Below are 20028 nucleotides of genomic sequence, written 5' to 3' on the forward strand. Positions count from 1 at the left end.
GAGAAGATGGAGAAGGGGGAGGAGGGGAGAAGGAGGAAGAGGAGGAGGAGGCAGCCCATCTCAGGCACAGACCACTCTGGGGAAGCCAGACACCAGGCCTGGTGGAGTCTGAGAATTCAACTGCTGGTGAGGAGTTAGGGCTTTTGAAGAGCACCTCTTTATATAAAGACTGTGATAAGATAGCAGTATGTATGGTGAAAGGATCATATTACTAGGGTTTGGATTAGGGTTAGGGTTATTAGATAGAATGGTCTGTATAGTCAAAGCTATGGTTTTTCCAGTAGTCCTTTATGGATGTGAGACTTGGACCATAAAGAAGGCTGACCTCCGAAGAATTGATGCCTTTGAACTGTGGTGTTGGAGAAGAGTCTTGAGAGTCCCTTAGATTGCAAAGAGATCAAACCAATCCATCCTAAAGGAGATCAACCCTGAATATTCACTGGAGGGATGGGTGCTGAAGCTGAAGTTCCAGCTTTGGTCACCTGATGCAAAGAGCCAACTCACTAGAAAAGACCCTGATGCTAGAAAAGACCCTGATTGAGGAGAAGAGGGCAGAAGAGGATGAGATGGTTGGGTGGCATCACCGACTCAACAGACATGAATCTGAGCAGACTCCAGGAGATAGCGGAGGGCAGGGAAGCCTGGCGTGCTGCAGTCCATGGGGTTGCAAGGAGTCAGACACAACTTAGCTACTGAAGAACAATAGGTAAAGAGATGGTTAGAGCAGGGACCCTCCTAACACACAAGCATCAGATCACCCTGAGCGCTCTGTCCCATAAACCTGGACTGCTGGGCTGTGCTGGTTCAGCGGGTCTAAGCCTGAGAATCTGCATTTCTGACAAGTGACCACGTGATGCCAATGCTCCTGGTGCAGGGACCACACGTGGACTTGGGAAGCATCATTAGCTAATCTGCTCCGACTCCACAAAGTCGTGTGCCATGAACCTCACTCAGCATTCGTTCTAGAAAGGCAGAACAAAAATCAGGTCCTGCCAGCTGAAGCCCTTTATCAAAAATAAACTTCAGGCTGGTATCCAGCCCAACCCACTTTATTTCCTCAAGTTATTTTTGCTTCTTGTGAATTATTTTTTTAAGGACAAAAAGGCAAAGACACTTTCTGAAGAGTGCTAACTCGGTCTCTGAAGTATAAGGATGACGTCTGAGACGAGTCACGTCAAACGCAAAGTAAAACAAATCCAACTAAGCCCAAGATATAAACAACTTCAAAATAATTTAGGGAGGAGGAATGGAGGAAGTCAAACCAGAGCTCCGTGACTCAGCCCATGGGGACCCACCGGGTTCAACTCCATGCGGGAAAGTGCCACTTATCAGAACCTCTGGAAGTTCCAACAGGGGTAGGTTGATGCCGCCACTCTGTTAGAACATTGCATTCTTTCCTCTTATCTCTAAGGCCCTTACACTGAATGGAAACGTTTTAAGGAAGAAAAGGACTAGGAAGATTAGATCTCAGAATCGGCAGAAAGGCCGGCCAGTTGTGAGAGAGGCAGAGGACTGGGTCTTCCCGGCTCACGTGTCCCCAGATACGCCGCCAGGGCTACAGACGACCCAGCTGGACGGCAGAGAAGCCGGCATGCGGAGACAGGATGGAATTAACGTCTTTGTTCCAAGGGCAAAGTTAACCTTCAATGTTTAAATAAAAATAGGATTTGGACTCACCTACTGGATATTTAGAAACACTCCCCAGAGCCAAGACCTCAGCAAAGTCCTTTTCTGACTCTGGCTGGACCCTCTGTCCTGACCTCCTTCCTTCCCTATGCAAAACCCCTCACCCCCAAACTTCAAGTAAGGAAAAGCTCCCACAGCAGCGTGTGTGGGGAGACAGAGACGAGCTGCCTCAGGACACGCCGGAGACGTAAGGCTGAAGAGATGGCCGATGGCAGTGAAGGAAACTGCACCCCCGACCCCCGAGCACAGAAAGCGCCACCGTGAGCGCCCCCGAGCTCGGCGCTCTGCCCGCGCCACCTCCTGTCTCGTGGCCTCCCTCTCACAGCGGTTCCTGCCCACCCGTCTCTCCTTTAAGAGGCGCAGAGGCTCGGGGAGAGGAAGCGATGGGCTCTCCCAGCACGGGGAGCGTCGCCTGTGTTCCCAGGTGAGTATCCATCACCACGGTTCTCGTACCGACTTCCCGGTATTCCCAAACAGAGGGGCAGCCACCCTCTTCACACTCCCTGGACCTTAAATAGATCCTACGCCACATCATTTCCAAATTGTCAGCAGCCTTTTTCTGGGGCGGGTGCTGAGCTTCATGACTCATGGGATCTTACTTCCCCAACCAGGGATTGAACCTGGGCCCTGGCAGTAAAAGCACCAAGTCCCAACCACTGCACAGCCAGGGAACTCCCTGGAAGCCATCTTTAAAGAGAGTGAGGAGAAAGGACAGGATGTATGAGGCTGATGTATTCTGATCGTCATTTATAGTGACATCGGGGACCAGGGACTAGATGCTGGGTGTCTGACCCCTGCCCCGTCGTGTGCCAACGGGATACCCTGACCGGGGCTTGGAACTAGCTTGCCCACTTCCAAGTCTGTTCTGTACCTCGCTAGCTACATGGCCTCAGCACTCAGCCAGCTTCACTGTGCCTATTTCCCACCTGTCAGGAGACGTTGGCAATATTACTGATTTCCTTGAAGAGTTAATTCATTTAAAACTCAGCTCAATAAAAGCATTTATTTATTATTCTTCAAAACTTCTCGATGAAGTATTTATATTATCCTTGGTTGCCTCCTTCATTTTATAGCTTCACTTCTCTAGCATAATTTAATCTCTTAGTAATCTGATTCTCCTAGCAAATTTGCAATAAAACTGCAGCAAACGATGAGAAAAAGAGGGACTTCCTTGGTGGTCCATCAGTTAAGTCTACACACTTCCAATGTAAGAGATGCAGGTTTGATCCCTGGGCGGGGAACTAAGCGATGGCCAAATATAAAAAATTAAAATTAAAATATTCTTTTAAAACATGAGAAAAAGAAGTGATGGAAAAAATAGGTAAGTCTAGAAAAAGTGAAATTTTAATAAAAATCATACATTTGTGGTCTTCTGACATTCAGATCAAGAACCAGGGAGAGAGAGAGATAGAGGCTAGGAAAAAAAATGCAGAATTTAGAAAGAACTGATTCTCATTTCCACCAGTTCCTATTTCTAGGACTCTGTCTGATAGAGGCCCCCTCGCCTTCCTTTGCTTAATCTCTTTTATCACTAGCGCAGGAGGCGTCTGGTCGTCAATGGCTGCTCATCTTTCTGCTCAGCTCACTTGGGCTCTGGGAGCTGAGTAAAACCAAGAACAAGTGCTCAGGTGAACAGGGAGTCTCTCTGCTCCAGGTGACTTCCTACCTGGTGCTCCGGGGCCCACCCGGCACCATGCGAAAGCTTCGTGAGATGCGCAGACTTGGAGTGGGGCGGCCTTCACACTGTAGAACTGCTTTTTCTCTGCCTCTGCCTCTGCTTTTTGTTTTTTTTTAATGGATCATGGAAACAGCCTTTGACAAATACACTTCATACTCTGAATGATCAAGCCGGAAGGGCCATCAGGCTGCTGTTGTCTGAGGCAAGGGTCCCACCTCTCTCCAGCTCACCATGACGCTTACCTTGCACTTTTCAGGTAACTTAAAGCAGCTGTGATGCTTCACCACTCCCCCTGCCCCTGAAATCTGAAAGCCCTGACCTCAACTCTTCAAAGCTGTAAAAGCCATGTTCTGAATGCTGTGAAGACGCCAAATTAGAAGGTTACGCAGTGCTATGAATCACGGCGGGGTGTGGCACGTCCCTGGTGGCTCAGTGGTAAAGAATCTGCCTGCAAAGCAGGATGTAATGGGTCTGGGCTGGGAAGCTCCCGTGTGCCTCGGGGCACCTAGAGCCTGTTCTCCGCAACAAGAGAAGCCAGCACGGCGACAAACCCGGGCACCGCACTAGAGGGCAGCCCTGGCTCGCCGCCGCCAGAGAAAGCCCACGGGCGGCAGGAAGACCCAGCGCAGCCAAAAATAAAAAAGAAATAGAATTAAAAAGAACCATTCGGAAAGAGTGACGTATAGAACAAACATATAGTTAGATACGGCTGTTAAAGCCTGAGAGAAACTGCCTTGAGAAAACCCCGCTGGCGAAATTAATAAGGATTTCCCCCATTTCAGAAGAGGCTGCTTTCAACTAAGGATGCACCATTTAGCAGAAGCTTTATCTTTTCAACAGAGACAGGGAGACTTCTGTCAGATATGGCCCATAACTGAATATGAATCCTTAATGGACATTAGCGAGAAGGAAAACAACACCGCGAGCCTCTCCGCTGACCCGACGCCCCCATGATGATGGGTGTGTCAGGATCTGGCCGTAGGAGGCCCACCGCAGAGAGAAATGGGCACCTCTCTCCACCGTCCTCTCTGCAGAGACTCGGTTGGAGATGCTGAGTGAGGCCCCTACGGGGCTCATCAACATGGAGATGTGTGCAAATACCAATACTGCGCGAAAGTGCTTTACCTACTAAAAATGTTAAAGAAAGGGACTTTTAACCAGGCCCCACCCCAAGGCCTTGGGAAAAAAGAACACAGGCCATCAGAACGTGAAGAAAAGGAGTAATTCTAAAAACAAAAGTATCACTGGTTTGAGGATCCAGGGGACAAAAAAAGCACAGCTCTAGTGACTGGACTTACTGGTCTGATGAGCTCTGAGGGTGGAGGGTGGATATTTGTGGTGTGGACACGTGACAGCCCCCCAACCCTGTCTGGGGGTGAGAACCTACTGTTTACACGTGCCCCCTCCTTCCCCGCCCCCCGGGTCCTCAGGAAGGGGATGTTAATCATCCTTTTTTTAACCCAAGTCTCTGCCTTTTCTATTTTACACCTCTCTTGAATATGTACAACAGGTGACTGCACCTCCTACTCTTGGCTCTGCTCCGTAATGACTACGAGTGGAGCAGCGCTTCTGGCTGGCGGCCAGCAACAGCGCCAGGCCCAAGTCCACCACCCAGGCTGGACTCTCACTCGCCCGCCGGCTGAGGGCTCTTACCTGGGGCTCCGGTGTACATGATGGAGAAGACATTGATGGCGATGGTGGCGGCGTAGAATACGGGAAGCGCCCGGAGCCCGTTGGGAACGGGGTCCTCCTGCGGGGTAAGGAGGTGAGGGGCAGGTCAGGACTCCAGGGGTGTCTGCAGGCGGGCAAGAGGACATGCAGTGCTGCTCGGGGAAAGCCCCTCCCGGGGCTGTGTGCACCCCCAGACCCAGTGCTGGCCTGGGCTGTCCCTCCCACACGAGCGCTGTGTCAAAGGGCCGAAAGGGCCGCCAGGGGACCAGCAGAAACATCAAAGCAGAGGGACCCTGTGGGCTGGCAGAGAAGGGCTGCTGGTGAGGCCCCAAGCCAGCCTCCCCTTCAGAACCCAGGGCGCTCGCTATTCTAACGGTGTGCACGCTGGCCCCCTAAATCCACCTTCCACAAATATTTTCAGGCCTGACCCTCCGAGGACGCCCTGAGAAAGTCAAGTGACTTCAACACCACGGCGTTACTACTAGATTTTATGTGACTCTGTGACAGGTTTGCTGTGCTGAAATACATAAAGTAAATACAGAACTATGTGCTGCTGCTGCTGCTAAGTCACTTCAGTCGTGTCTGACTCTGTGCGACCCCATAGACGGCAGCCCACCAGGCTCCCCCGTCCCTGGGATTCTCCAGGCAAGGACACTGGAGTGCGTTGCCATTTCCTTCTCCAGTGCACGAAAGGGAAAAGAGAAGGGGAAGTCGCTCAGTCGTGTCCGACTCTTCTCGACCCCATGGACTGCAGCCCACCAGGCTCCTCCGTCCATGGGATTTTCCAGGCAAGAGTCCTGGAATGGGGTGCCATTGCCTTCTCCAACTATGTGCTATCAGTTTCCAAATCTTTTCACAAGGTAGAGCATATCACCTTCAACTGTCACACTGAAAAGAACTGTGGGCTCTTTGTCTAAGAAAACTTTTTTTTTTTTTAACAACCTTAAGCTTCTGGTACAACATTTCCTAAATCTAATGTTTCAAGAAGAACAGTACTGCATGTGTTTAAGGCAAAATACCACCTGGGAGAATATTAGAGAATTTATATTTTATATTAGAATTTCTAATATAATATTAGAAATTTAGAGTTTACAGAGGAAAAATGTAGAGTTTGAGGGTTTGGATCCATAGAGAATTCTGAAGCAAAAATATGAACTGGGAACTCAACGTAGCTCTCGCACGTAGGTGTTGCTTAAATAATTCAGAAAGGGGCTAACTTCTAATGACCGTGTAAAACGCTCTTGTACATTGATATGAATCTATTACCTACCCTATTACAAGGAAAATCAAGTCTAAACATTTCTTTTTTTTTTTTTTTTTAGGTCTAAACATTGATGAGAGCTACAGAAGTCAGGATCAGTAGCACGTGTGCGTGCTAAGTCACTTCAGTCGTGTCCGACTCTTTGCGACCCTATGGAGGAGTCCACCACGCTCCTGTGTCCATGGGATTCTCCAGGTTAGAATACTGGAGCGGGCTGCCATGCCCTCCTCTTGATGTGAGCTCTGGGAGTCAGGATCAGGAGAGACTACCTCAAAGGTTCCTACTGTCAAACGCAGATATGTAGACATTAAGCCCGTTTGCAGAACCTAAGCGCATCAAGAGCCCGCCCAGAATGTCTCTAGCGGCCCCCAGCACTCGTCAGGAGGCTGGAGTGAATGGAGTGAGGTGTCAGGAGCACTGAGAGTGGAGGTGGGAGGTGACGCAGCCGCACGGGAGTCCCGGCCAGGCTCAGGAGCCGGCAGGTGAAGGGCAGGTATGAAGGGGCGGGCAGGGCCTGGGAGGAGTGTGCCGTCCCCTGATCTGCCATGGGCCCGGACAGGAACCAGGGCTGAACCAAAAACAGAACGCCCACATGCTCACATGCCTACCACCTCTGCTTCCAAACTGTTCTTTTCTGGGGACAACAGCTGCTAAAGATAGACTCCCAACTGGTAACTTGTGAAGGTGTAAAGTCTTCTGTTTGTGTGCTGTAACTGAATCACCTTATGTTTTCTTAAATAACCTACTCTTTTTATTTTTTGCCTCGCCACAAGGCATGCAAGGACCCAGTGCCCTAACCAGGGATCAAACCCTCAACCCCTGCATTGGAAGTATGGACTCCTAACCACTGGACCACAGGGAAGGCCCCAGAGAACCTATTCTTAACACACGATGACAGCTGCCTCACCGAGCCCCGTCTCCTTTCCTCCTTTCTTTCCTTCCTTCCATCCACCCATCACCTGTCACCCATCCAAGCAGCCTTTGTTCTCTCTCAATAGACACTCAGCCGGCGCCTCGGAAGGGCTGGGCAGGGCTGGACGCTGCCTACACATGTGAACAGGGAGTCATGGAGTCCACTCTCAACAGACCCCACAAAGAGTGAACTGGGAGCCAAGCAGGAAATAAGTCCCTGAACGGTGCGAGAGTGCAGTGATGAGAAGGCAGCCGCTTGTGGGGACACAAAGGGAGGAGCCCAGTGGACGCTGGGGTGGAAGGCGGGGCTTCCTGGGGAGGGACACCTGGGGGTGGAGGAGGGGTGGGAGCCCGCCTGGCAGGGATACCCGGGGCAGCAGAAATAAACGGGGGAGGCTTACTAGGCACCTGCCAAGATGCTAACAAGCCCCGGCACAGCAAGAGCCTGGGAGAAGGGACGGTCAGTGTGCGATTACCCAAGAGACCTCAGCCTGACTCGAAGAAGAGCCGTGTAAGGACACAGCTCCAGGCAGGCGCGTCCGATGGGCTGGGCGTGTGCCGAGTGACCAAGGGCAAGCGGCAGGGCTTATAAAGCGCTGCAACAACCCCTGACATTCCCTAGAACACTGATCTCAGTAAGTTTTCATTTTCATCTCATTTTATTTTTGATAAAAAAAAATGTACCCCCATAGGTGTAGCTCCTGCTTTTTATCTTCTCAAGGACAGGGAAAAAAAAAAAATCCAGTGTCTCACGCTTCCCTTCCCCATTAGAAAACAGAAAATACCTTCCATCTGGGTAAAAAAATTCTCCAGTTGTTTTTAGTGCTCGGCAGCTTCAAAATCGTAACACTATCTCACTCTATTCTGTTTACCGGTCACAAAATCATTGTCTTTCCTTTTTGAGGTGTGAGCATTAGTGCCCAGGAATGCTGACCAGTCATAGGGCAGGGCACCTCGTGTCCAGTCCTGGTTCCGGGGGGCCCCCGGGCACTCCACCCAAGTCCTCAGCCTGCATTATAATAATGTCTGATTCCAACATCAGGGGCTGTGCCTTAGTAATTATCCCCCTGAGCCCTCTCACTATTAATTTTTACTGAGCAGAACCAAACTTAGTTCTAAAACTTAACTAAAAAAGATAATAAACTTGCTTACCTTTTTTAAGATGAACATTCTGATCAGTACAAACAGCACGCCAGACATGAAACCAGACAACAGTGGAGATATAAACCAAGAAGCAACTGAATAATTAAAAGAAAATCTAATGAATGTTAAAATCCTACACAATTCAGGTCCTATTTACATAAAAAGTGGTAACTAACATACAGCACACACATTAACAAACATTCCTAGAATCATTCACCTTTAACTCAGAACTCAACAAACCCACTGACCTCCACAAGGGGGTCACCACTCTCAGACACAAGCCCCACCCTGACAAGCATGAACTCCTCCAGCCCACCATGCACGTGGCCACCCCAGCTCTGGCCTCTGCAGACGATTCCTCTGATTCCCACTGAGCCCCCTCCTGTGCCAGCTGCGGGGCTAGCTGAAAAGCAGGCCCCGTCCCTTTCATATTCCAAGGCCCGCCTGGCACTGTTCGCAGCCTCTGGCCACGCACTAGAAACATCTGCAGGAGTTTCCAAAAACCAGTTAATGCTCCTGGCTCCAGCTACAGAATTCTGATTTCAAAGGTTTGGAAAGGGGTTTGGGCACTGATATCTTTATTGCTTTCCCAGGTAATTCTAAAGTGCAGCTGGAATCGAACCACTGTTTCAGGAGCCGGGGGTCTCGGGTGAGCTTCCCAGGATCTTGGATGAGCTTCCCAGGATCTCAGGTGAGCTTCTGGGGATCTCAGGTGAGTTTCCTGGGATCAGGATCTCAGGTGAGCTTCTGGGGATCTCAGGTGAGTTTCCTGGGATCAGGTGAGTTCTCTGGCCGTTTGCGTCCTGCCTGGCAGGTCAGACGTCTGTTCAGGCCTCAGAGGCCACTATGACTCATAAAATGACGGAGGTGGGTGAGAGTGTTTTTCGCAATGGGCATGTGGGTACTTATGGGGTTCGATGGATTTTCTTCTTGCTGAAGAAGTCAGAGGCAGGAAGCAAGCTGCCAGACCTCTCCAAACAGTCCCCACTGGGCAGCCCACAGTGCAGAAGGAGCATCTGGCAGGCTGGTGGGGAGGACTCCTGGATGCAGTGGGGGTGAGCCCTCACTTCCACACTTCCCCAGCACCAGGAACGCTGACTCCTGGACAAGGGCCCAAAGTTTTTCTCTGACTACAGACTGATTTCAACCAGGTAAATTTCTTAACTCCCTGTGAACAGCAAATAAGACACTGGTTTTCAAAGCTGAATGACAATGCGGCATTTGATAAGAGCATCCAGAGTTTAAAAAAAAAAAAGCCTAACAGTTCACCATCTTTGCTAACAGAAATTTTAAGGGAAAACATATTATCAGCATACATGAACATTTAAAGGAAAAAACATAATGGTAACTTTTAATAACACTTACTCTAGAAAATGTAAACTTTCCTTCTTATACGTAAAAGAAAATGCCAATTACCAATCTTGACCAGCTCCATCCACTGCACACCTTGGGTACCAATTGCGACGAGGGAGAACCCTATGGTGGCCCCGACGATACAGTGAGTCCCCGAGATTGGGAGCCTCAGGAAGGATGCGATGAGCTGCCAGACAGCTGAGCCTGTGGGTTGAAGATACGAGACAAAGAGAGGCAAGTCAGGGACATGGTGCAGTGTCTCAGCTCGCCACAGAAGGAAGAAACCCACACTATAGTCCTCCTTCCCCACCCCTCGCTGGGGTTAATTGTCTCCGGATTGTTTCTTAACAAAGTCCAGACAGAAACCACTCAAATAACTTTAGGCAAAGGAACTTTCTTCAACACAGAAGGGATAATGATGATTTATTCAAGTGAAAGTCTTTGACAGTATGAAAAGAAAAGCCTGATGCCAGCTACAAGTTGACTCTGTCACGTTTAAGCAAGGATGCAGGTGATGAGTGAGTTCTGATGTGAAGCATGGCCAGGACCAAGCAGGAGACTGAACCAATGACCGTGGAGAAACAGGAAAGGCTGTGTATCAGAGAAGATTTTGCTGTAGTTAACATCTTTTGGTTGCATCATAAGGAGATTGGATACAGGCTGTATACTAATATATATTAGTATACTAATCTGTATCCAAATACTGTATAGTAATCAATACAAAAGAGGGCAAAATACAAACATCAGATCACAGTATTAGGACTTCCCTGGTGGTCCCATGCTGTGCTTAAGTCACTCAGTCGTGTCCAACTCTTTGTGACCCGATAGACGGTAACCTACCAGGCTCCTCTGTCCATGGGATTCTCCAGGCAAGAATACTAGAGTGGGCTGCCATGCCCTCCTCCAGGGTAGCTTCCCAATCCAGGGATCGAACCCAGGTCTCCCGCATTGCAGGCGGATTCTTTACTGTCTGACCCACCAGGAAAGCCCTGCTGGTCCCGTGGTTAAGAATCTGCCTGCCAATGCAGGGGACACTGGTTTGACCCTGGTCCGGGAAGATCCCACAAAGCGAGGGGAAACTAAGCCCATGAGTCACAACTACTGAACCAGCGCTCTGGAGGCTGTGCGCCGCAACAAAAGAAGTCACTGCAAAGACAAGCCTGCGAGCCACAACCAGCGAGTAGCCCCCGTTCACTGCAATTAGAGAAAGGTCCGAGCAGCAATGAAGACCCAGTGCAGCCAAAAAAATAAAAATCACAGTGTTGCACACCTAAAGCTGGTATTACAATATGTCAGGTCAATGCACTTCAATTAAAAAAAGACTGTAATTCCATGTTGCTTTTCATAGTTTTGCCTCTCCCATGAGAAGGAACCGGGATACCAAACCCCACCCTGGGCACCTACCCCCAGCCCCTGCCCAGCCGCCAGGCCTTTTTGGTCTGCTCCCTCCAAGTCTGCTAACTCTCAGGAGTCAAGAGGATCCCTGGGTTTTGGCTTTGTGTCCTTTCACCTCAACTTCACCACCCTCTTCCAGGCTTCGTGTTTTTCTAGGCCAGAGTTCACGCCAGATATTTTCATAAGCAGATCAGGTTTTGCAGGGAGTATTAAAAGCATCGGCTGGGGAGAGATCGCTTTCAGAAACAGTTGTTGAATAGCTCACGAAAGACTGCAGGGGAACAAAGGGGCGGGCTGATAAACAGGGCACGTCATTAATCCCAAACGTTAATTCTGGAAATCTGGTTGCTTGGCAGCAGCAGTGCCTTCAAACAGACCCCTGGCATTTTCTCCAAAAATGTCTGTGCTACAGAGGCTCATGAGAGGTCCCAGTTTGTGTAGCAAGGGGACAGCTGCTCTGGGAGCACCAGGCACCAGGACCTTTGAGCAGAAGCGGCCGTGACCCCAAGTCTATCCCTGAAACGTGTGTTGGGAGCAGAAGGGCCAGCCTGGTGCTGCCAACCTGGCGACAGGCTGGATGGCGGCGCCCACGCTCCCCCGCGGACAGTTCTGTGAGCCAGGACACCTAAGCCCTGGGCTCCTAGGGGGACGGATTGTTTTAAAAATAAAGCCAGAGTTGGGAGTGTGTTACACAGCACAGAACCAGAATTGAAAAAGCAACCTTTATGACTGATAGTCTTACAAAAATTAAAGTCACCCAGTGATGTTATGAGAATGAGAAAAATTGACCTACATGAACTCAGACCATGAGGTTTTCTGTCCTGAAAGCCACTCTCCTCTCCCTGGGGTGACTTTATAACAGGAAGGTTTGTAAGGAGAGGTAGGGGGATGGGGCTGCCTGAGAGAAAGAGGGGAGAAATGACCAGAGGATGGAGTGAAACACAGAAGCCTTGTGTGCAGGGGTCTCGTGAGGCGAGAGTGGGTGACAGGCCTCTTCGACCTTGGGGAATCCTGAAAGTGAATGGCATTATATTAATATTAAGAAAAACAGTGGAAAGGACTCCCGTAGAGGTCCAGTGGCTAAGACTCCAAGTTCCCAATGCAGGGGGCCCAGGTTCCATCCTTGGTCAGGGAACTAAGGCCCATATGTCAAAACTAAGAGCTCTTATGCTGCAACTAAAGCTCTTGGATGCCACAGCTAAGACCCGTGCAACCAAATCAACACATAGAAATAAATACTTAAAAAAAGAAAAACCGTGGGAAAAAGAGATCGTCTAACCTAAAGATAAAGGTGACCTGCCATGAAGGAAGAGATTAAGTGTAGGATTGGGGTGCAAGGAAAAGAGGGCAGCAGAGGATGAGATGGTTGGATGGCATCACCAACTTAATGTACATGAATCTGAGCAAACTCTGGGAGATAGTGAAGGACAGGGAAGCCGAGTGTGCTGCAGTCCATGGGGTTGCAAAGAGTTGGACACGACTGAACAACATAGGGTGCGAGACAAAACCTGGGGAGACTGGGGGGTTAAGATGGCATCTCTGAGGCTACGGGCTCCCAGACGATGCAAGACCAGTAGAGCAGGTGTGGGTTACAGGGCGGCAGAGGAGACTCAGCACTTCCTAGGGTGCTTCACAGTGAAGGCTTGGTCACGCTGCTGTGGGTACTGCTGTGAAAAGATGGAGAATTCTGAATTCTCAGTGGGTTTTGGGAACCATGGGTGGTTTCATACTGAGTGGATTGACTACTGCTTTAGGGCTGAGCTAGAGTTCCCAGAGAGGCCATGTTCGGGAAGCCTGGCTGGCATGAAAAACATCTTCCACCCAATCAACTTAACGCTACCATCATGCTATGGGAAAACACAAAGGCCCATGGGCTTGGGGCAAAGTTTATCAAGAAAAAAGAGAAAAAAAAATAGAGTGAAAAAGACATGGAAGAAAAGGGGAAAAGAAAGGGATGTTGGCTTTAAAAGAGGAAGACTGGGAGAATTCAGGCATTTGAACAGAATCATCTTCATTTGAGCCAAACATAATTATATCACCCTCTCAAAACTACCCAGAATTCTCATGTTCAAGGAAACCAATTTTAAATGTCTAGGTAGCTCTCATCTCACCAACTCACAACAAAATAAGCTTTGAGATTCATCTAACCACACACCAAAAAAAAAAAGAAACCAAAGCAAACAAAATCAAGTTATTCAAGCAAAACCACAAACTGCTTTGGTTAACCTAAATTCTAGTGGAGGTAAGTATACTTCATTCTTTGAGTGGAGAGACTAGGCCAGGGGTGGGGAAACCCCAAAGCTGGGCAAGTTATGCTGTCCACACAGCAAGTCAGTGGTGACACGGAGCTCAGCTCGCAGGCCTTCTGTTCACCTGGGGCCCCGGGGCAGCCTCACCAATAAATCTCCTAGACAAGTACCACCACTCCCCACAGGGCCCACCCAACACAGGGAGAAACCGCTGTTAAGGCTGAACTTCATCACTCTAGACCACACGGGGCGCTACTCAATACTCTGTAGTGACCTATATGGGGAACGAATCTATAAAAGAAAGGATGTATGTATAACTGACTCACTTCACTATATACCTGAAACTAACACAATACTGTAATTCAACTATAAGCCAACAAAAATTTAAAGAGACTAAACTTGAGCAATGTTTTTACTTCTCCTTTACTTTCAATATATCTTGTCCACATCACTCTGACTGGCAAAACCTTAATTTCTGCTTGATTTGATTCAGTTCAGTCACTCAGTCGTGTCTGACTCTTTGTGACCCCATGGACTGCAGCACACCAGGCCTCTCTGTCCATCACCAACTCCCGGAGCTCACTCAAACTCAGGTCCATCGAGTCGGTGATGACATCCAGCCATCTCATCCCGTCATCCCCTTCTCCTCCTGCCCCCAATCCCTCCCAGCATCAGAGTCTTTTCCAATGAGTCAACTCTTCGCATGAGGTGGCCAAAGTACTGGAGTTTGAACTTCAGCATCAGTCCTTCCAATGAATCTTCAGGACTGATTTCTTTTAGGATGGACTGGTTGGATCTCCTTGCAGTCCAAGGGACTCTTAAGAGTCTTCTCCAACACCACAGTTCAAAAGCATCAATTCTTTGGCTCTCAGCTTTCTTTATGGTCCATCTCTCACACCCATACATGATTAATGGAAAAACCATAGCCTTGACTAGATGGACCTTAGTCGGCAAAGTAATGTCTCTGCTTTTTAATATGCTGTCTAGGTTGGTTATAGCTTTCCTTCCAAGGAGTAAGCGTCTTTTAATTTCATGGCTGCAGTCACCATCTGCAGTGATTCTGGAGCCAAAAAAAAATAAAGTCTGACACTGTTTCCACTGTTTCCCCATCTATTTGCCATGAAGTGATGGGACTGGATGCCATGATCTTCATTTTCTGAATGTTGAGCTTTAAGCCAACTTTTTCACTCTTTTCTTTCACTTTCATCAAGAGGCTCTTTAGTTCTTCACTTTCTGCCATAAGGGTGGTGTCATCTGCATATCTGAGGTTATTGATATTTCTCCCAGCAATCTTGATTTCAGCCTGTGCTTCATCCAGCCCAGCATTTCTCATGATGTACTCTGCATATAAGTTAAATAAGCATGGTAATAATATACAGCCTTGACATACTCCTTTTCCTATTTGGAACCAGTCTGTTGTTCCATGTCCAGTTCTAACTGTTGCTTCCTGACCTGCATACAGATTTCTCAAGAGGCAGGTCAGGTGGTCTGGCATTCCCATCTCTCTCAGAATTTTCCACAGTTTATTGTAATCCACACAGTCAGAGGCTTTGGCATAGTCAATAAAGCAAAAAGAGATGTTTTTCTGGAACTCTCTTGCTTTTTCGATGATCCAGTGGATGTTGGCAATTTGATCTCTGGTTCCTCTGCCTTTTCTAAAACCAGCTTGAACATCTGGAAGTTCATGGTTCACGTATTGCTGAAGCCTGGCTTGGAGAATTTTGAGCATTACTTTGCTAGCGTGTGAGATGAGTGCAACTGTGCGGTAGTTTGAGCATTCTTTGGCCTTGCCTTTCTTTGGGATTGGAATGAAAACTGACTTTCCAGTCCTGTGGCCACTGCTGAGTCGCTTCATAGTATTTAATTCCTTACTCAGGACCTGCGTCTGCTTCCAAAGACCTCAACTACTTCTCGGACTAACCTGCTGCCACAAAAAAGATGATGGGCCATCCTGAACCCGGCAGATGGCCTGCACATGCCTGGCGCTACGGGAGTGCTGCTGGTGACTCATCTCGGGACCCATGGGAGGGAGCCGTGTTCTCGGTCCACCAGCATCCAGCCTCCCACGGCATGGCTCTCCCCACAAAAGCATGTGCCCTGCTGAAAAAAGAAGGTGGCAGGACACCCCCTCACCCCCACCCCATGCCCATGCAGACCTGCCGCCTGCTGTCTGTCACCTGGACATAGAGGCAAGTGGAGGAGGGTCTTGTCTGCTGCACTTAAGGCCCTGCTGCCCGAACCTCTCAGCTTGGTGAGGGAGCACTCATGCTGCTATGGTGAGGGAGCACCCATATGCTGCCACAGGTCTGGGATCAGCGTGGGCACAGAAGGAACCACTCATCCAGCCAGCGATGGTCCTTCATCCAGGTACCTTGACCCTAACCCATCAGAGGCCCTACTGCAAACAGGTGACGTACAAATGGTCTTCTGGCCAGAAAACAAAACAAGCATACCAGATGAACTCCCCAGGGCGGAATTAGAAAATCTGAACAAAAACCAACAAAAGGATGACAAATGACAGAGAAGACCAACACTTCTTGAAACACAGGCACTTGAGATTCATTTGGTAACTGCTCTAAAACTTAAACTAAGAATACCAAAGTTAAGCTAATGAACACTGGTTTTTGGCATCCAAGTTTTTAAAACTTCGCCTTGGAACTAATGAAAAATATATGAAAAGACAAAAATAAACCATCAAGGTTTCTAAATAAACCTAACTAAACCTCTGATTCACTTTAACATGTTCTTTCTTTAAGAACCTTCAAATAGCTTTAAAATGACAAAGAGCGATGCTACAAATATCTTTTTTTTTTGGACTTTTTGAAAAGCACTGACTTAGCCAAAATCTATTTGAACACATTCAAGAAAGAAATGGTTGCTTGACATTTGAACACTGACCAAAATCATAACATACAGAAAGCACAAATAAGATATAATAAATGAGAAGCAAGTCTGAAAAATATACATACACATCTATTTTATATATATATATATATATATTGCTGAATTACTTTGCTATACAGCTGAAAATAACAAAACACTGTAAATCAGCTATACTGTAAAAAAACAACAACTATCAAACCAGTTTTTGAAAAGTTAAAAGCAAAAGTCTCATTTATGGGTATGACAGAAGTCAGGCAGAGAAGTGGGTCAGGGGACACACTCCCATGGGTGGGAAGATGGTGCTACTTACCGACCATTGCACTGACCTCCCCGGCCATGAGCGTCTCCACGGTGTTGTTGTACAGGTTCACGTCAATGATGCCCTTCCGGATGGTCTCTCCGACTTTGGCCCCCAGCAACACCGAGCCGGTGGTTTCGAAGATGGAAGCCAGGATACAGGCCTGCCTCAAGGTCACCACGCCCGAGCCCACGGCGGTACCAAACGAATTGGCAACATCATTGGCACCCACAGAAAATGCCAAGATAAAAGCTATGATAAAACCCAAGATGACCATCCACAGGTACTCGTCCATTGCCATTGTGGACACGGGGCGCTGGGTGCTTTTCTTGTGCGGAAATCTCTAAAATCGGCCGAGCCTGAGGTTCTACGGGGCGTGAGGCTGAGAGTTTCTGTAAACAGTGAGTCTGCTCTGGAAAGTGCCGGGTGGTGTTGGGGCTGCACAAACTGCTAACTGCTGGTTTTCAAGCTACTGTCAGGACAGTTCATCGGGCTGTGTTCAGTCAGCGGTAAAACACATTCCATATTTTCCCTCCTGATCTGGGGAAGCTGTGAGGGTTCCTCCTGTGTCAGAAAGAAAACAAAAGGAATGAGTCACCCTGAGGAGCAGGCGACAACGGTCTGTTCTTTCAGGAAGAAGTGTTTGGAGACGACTCACGGGCTCTCCCTTTCGCATGCATGTGGCCGATCTGACCATAAAGCGATGCTGGAAGATTATAAGCAGGCTACCTTCTAGCCCTGCCACCACCAAAAAAGAGTTGATTCTAAAACTTCAGAGGGTAATGACGCTTTATGCTTATAGAGAGACAGGAAGTCCTACTAGGGTACATTTTTACACAATTTGATGAATATATGTGGCCTTTATGTTAGAAGGAAAAAATTCTGACAGAGGAGCAAAAGAAAAAGAAATGAGAAATTCAGAGTTACAGAGCTCATCAAATACACGGAACATGCCTAACTTCTTGGAGCAGGGTTACCCCAGCGTGGCCGTGACACTGTGGGGTGTGACTCCTTGTCCACCTGCTCACATACACACTTCACACCGAGCTTATCAAACCTGCATCTGAGCCCGAAGTGACCCGTCCACAGGGTGAAGGGGGAGACGGAAGCTGAAGGGGACAGCGTCCCCAGCAGGATGGGGACGCTGGAGCGGAGCCACCTTGTCAGAGCGCGAGGGAGAGCAAGTCACTGTGCACCGCCTCCCACCTCACCTGGGGATAGCCAGAGGCCTGAGCACAGCCTGGGAGATCACCCCCAGGGCTCCCCAGGGCCCCCCAGATGTCCTTAGGGTTCCCTTGCAGAGCCCTGGGAGATCTAGTGGGGAGTCCCAAGGAGATCTGGGGGAAGACCTGGGGAAATCTGGGGGGAGCCCCAGGGAGATCTGGGGGGTGAGTCGCAAGGAAATCTGGGGGCAGCTCCAAGGAGATATGGTGGAGCCCTGAGAATATCTGGGGCGGAGCTCTGATCCCCGGGCTTCCTCCACAGATCTCCTCGGGGCTCCCCCCAGATCTGCTCGGGGCTCCCCCTAGATCTCCTCGGGGCTCCCCCAGATCTGCTCGGGGCTCCCCCTAGATCTCCTCAGGGCTCCCCCAGATCTGCTCGGGCTCCCTCCCTAGATCTCCTCGGGGCTCCCCCAGATCTGCTCGGGCTCCCTCCCTAGATCTCCCCCTGCCAGATTTCATCTCATCCCCCAAACCTGCCTGGGCTCCCTGGCCTCAGATCTTACCCACCTCCTCCCCTCACTTGCTCCTGCCTCGTGTGAAAACTACCAGCTCCCTCAGCTCAGAGCCTTCGTACCTGCTGGTCCCCAGGCCAGAAACAGCCTCTCTGCCAGCTCACTGCCTGCTCCAAGTCCCTTTCTGCCCAGACGTCACCACCAGAGCAGGCCCCGACCTTGTCTAACAGCAGCGCCACCCACCCCATGCCTTTATCCCTCTCTCTCACCCAACTATTTGCCTTTTCTACTGACCACCTCATTCATTTGTTCACTCACTCACTCCTGTCTGGCTTCATGCACGAGGATTCCCAGCTGTGTCCCCAGCACACAGACTAGCATCCGGCACGGGACAAGCCCCAGTCAAGTTGCTCAGTAAGTGAAGAAAGAAGCTATTAGACAAAGGAAGGCTTGCATCGGCTTCTTCCTGGGATGAAGAGGTGATGTCACAGAAGTAATACATCCGTGAAGGAAAAATGTCATGAAAAGCTTCAGAGTTGTGGTGTTCTGTTATTAGAGTACCACGTCTGTGTACTTCAGTGGTTCTCAGCATTGAGAATGTGCCTATAAATGCTTATTGAACTGAGTTAGCCTCATACACCACGTCATATAAAATATAACTATCAGTCAACATTAAGGTTATTTAGAGGGGAAAAAAGCAGGACACAAAATTTATGTACCTATGACTGTGGCAATGTTAAAAGGTATATAAAAGACCTAGAGGTAATTCACTAACAGTGTAACAGTGGTTGAGCTGACAAGCAATAGTAGAGATCAAGTTTTTCTTTCCTCCTCAAACTTTATCCTGTCGTGACATGCTTTCGAAATTAAAATAATACATAAAAACAAATCAATAAATATATAAAACCATCTTTTGAGGAAAAATGATCAACTAAAATGCATCAACCACGTGTTGGCCGCGTGACAGGCCCAGGACGAAGCAGGAAGCGTGCTCAGACCATTTTCTCACTTTCTAAGCTTTGCAGCCCACGTGACTCTGGAGACGTGGGAAAAAGACTACGCTGAGTCGATAAATGAAAATACAAAGTCAAACCAGTATCTGGACCAATATTATCTACCTTGAAATACAAAGAGTTCTAGATGAAGCCTTGGTCAGGTCAGGGGGCCCAGAGGCCAGCAAGGACAGCACGGGATGCTGTTTACTGAGCGCCCTGGTGGCCCGTCACTGGGAAGATGCTGAGTGACATGCAATGTGGTCCAGGAAGGGAGACGGATGCTCATCGACAGACACACGTCAGACTATCAGGCGTGCGTGCCAGGTGCTAAAGCAGGAGGCCCACATCGTACACAGCCTCACGAGCGCACAGACGGGGCACCTGGTCTGTGTGAGCAGGAGGGGGTCCCCTGCCACCTAAGGATGGGGGGTGTCAACCTGGGACTGGGGGGGTCACTCCAGGCGGTTCCCAGTTGGGAAGGAGTGGCATGAGGGGGAAGACCAGAGGCAGCCCGGGGAGACGGAGGCTGGGCTGGACCACACTGCTGGTGCCACCTGCTAACACTGGGGGGCTCTGTTAGAGGGGTGCTCAGGCTCCCCTTCCTGGAGGCCCCTGGCCACAATGCAGAGGGGGGCCAGGATGGAGGCAGTAGGGGACGTGGGGAGACTGCCTCCAAGGCCCCTGCACGGCACAGGTGCAGATGGGGTGTCCTGAACCGAGGACAGGGTGCTGACAAGCAGAAGAGGAGGGACGGAAAGAGGGGTTCCAGGGGCGGATGCCGCCGGGACGCAGTGCTGGCTCGTCCGTGGGGATGGAGACAGGAGCGCTG

General features: G+C 49.3%; 1 protein-coding gene across 2 annotated transcripts in view; it reads right to left on the reverse strand.

Annotated features, from left to right (window-relative positions):
• SLC20A2 (solute carrier family 20 member 2) overlaps positions 1-20028 on the reverse strand; it is a 110044-nt gene that overhangs the window by 33091 nt on the left and 56925 nt on the right. For both annotated transcript variants that reach the window (XM_040243246.1, XM_040243247.1), the window contains exons 2-5: positions 16542-17093; positions 9768-9908; positions 8361-8446; positions 5018-5114 (exon numbers count right to left, since the gene is read on the reverse strand). In XM_040243246.1, coding sequence (XP_040099180.1) covers positions 5018-5114; positions 8361-8446; positions 9768-9908; positions 16542-16830 — 613 coding nt within the window. In that variant the 5' untranslated portion in view covers positions 16831-17093. The remainder of the gene's footprint in view (positions 1-5017; positions 5115-8360; positions 8447-9767; positions 9909-16541; positions 17094-20028) is intronic.

Source organism: Oryx dammah, unplaced genomic scaffold, assembly GCF_014754425.2.
Source record: "Oryx dammah isolate SB20612 unplaced genomic scaffold, SCBI_Odam_1.1 HiC_scaffold_7, whole genome shotgun sequence".
NCBI classification, from domain to species: Eukaryota; Metazoa; Chordata; class Mammalia; order Artiodactyla; family Bovidae; genus Oryx; species Oryx dammah.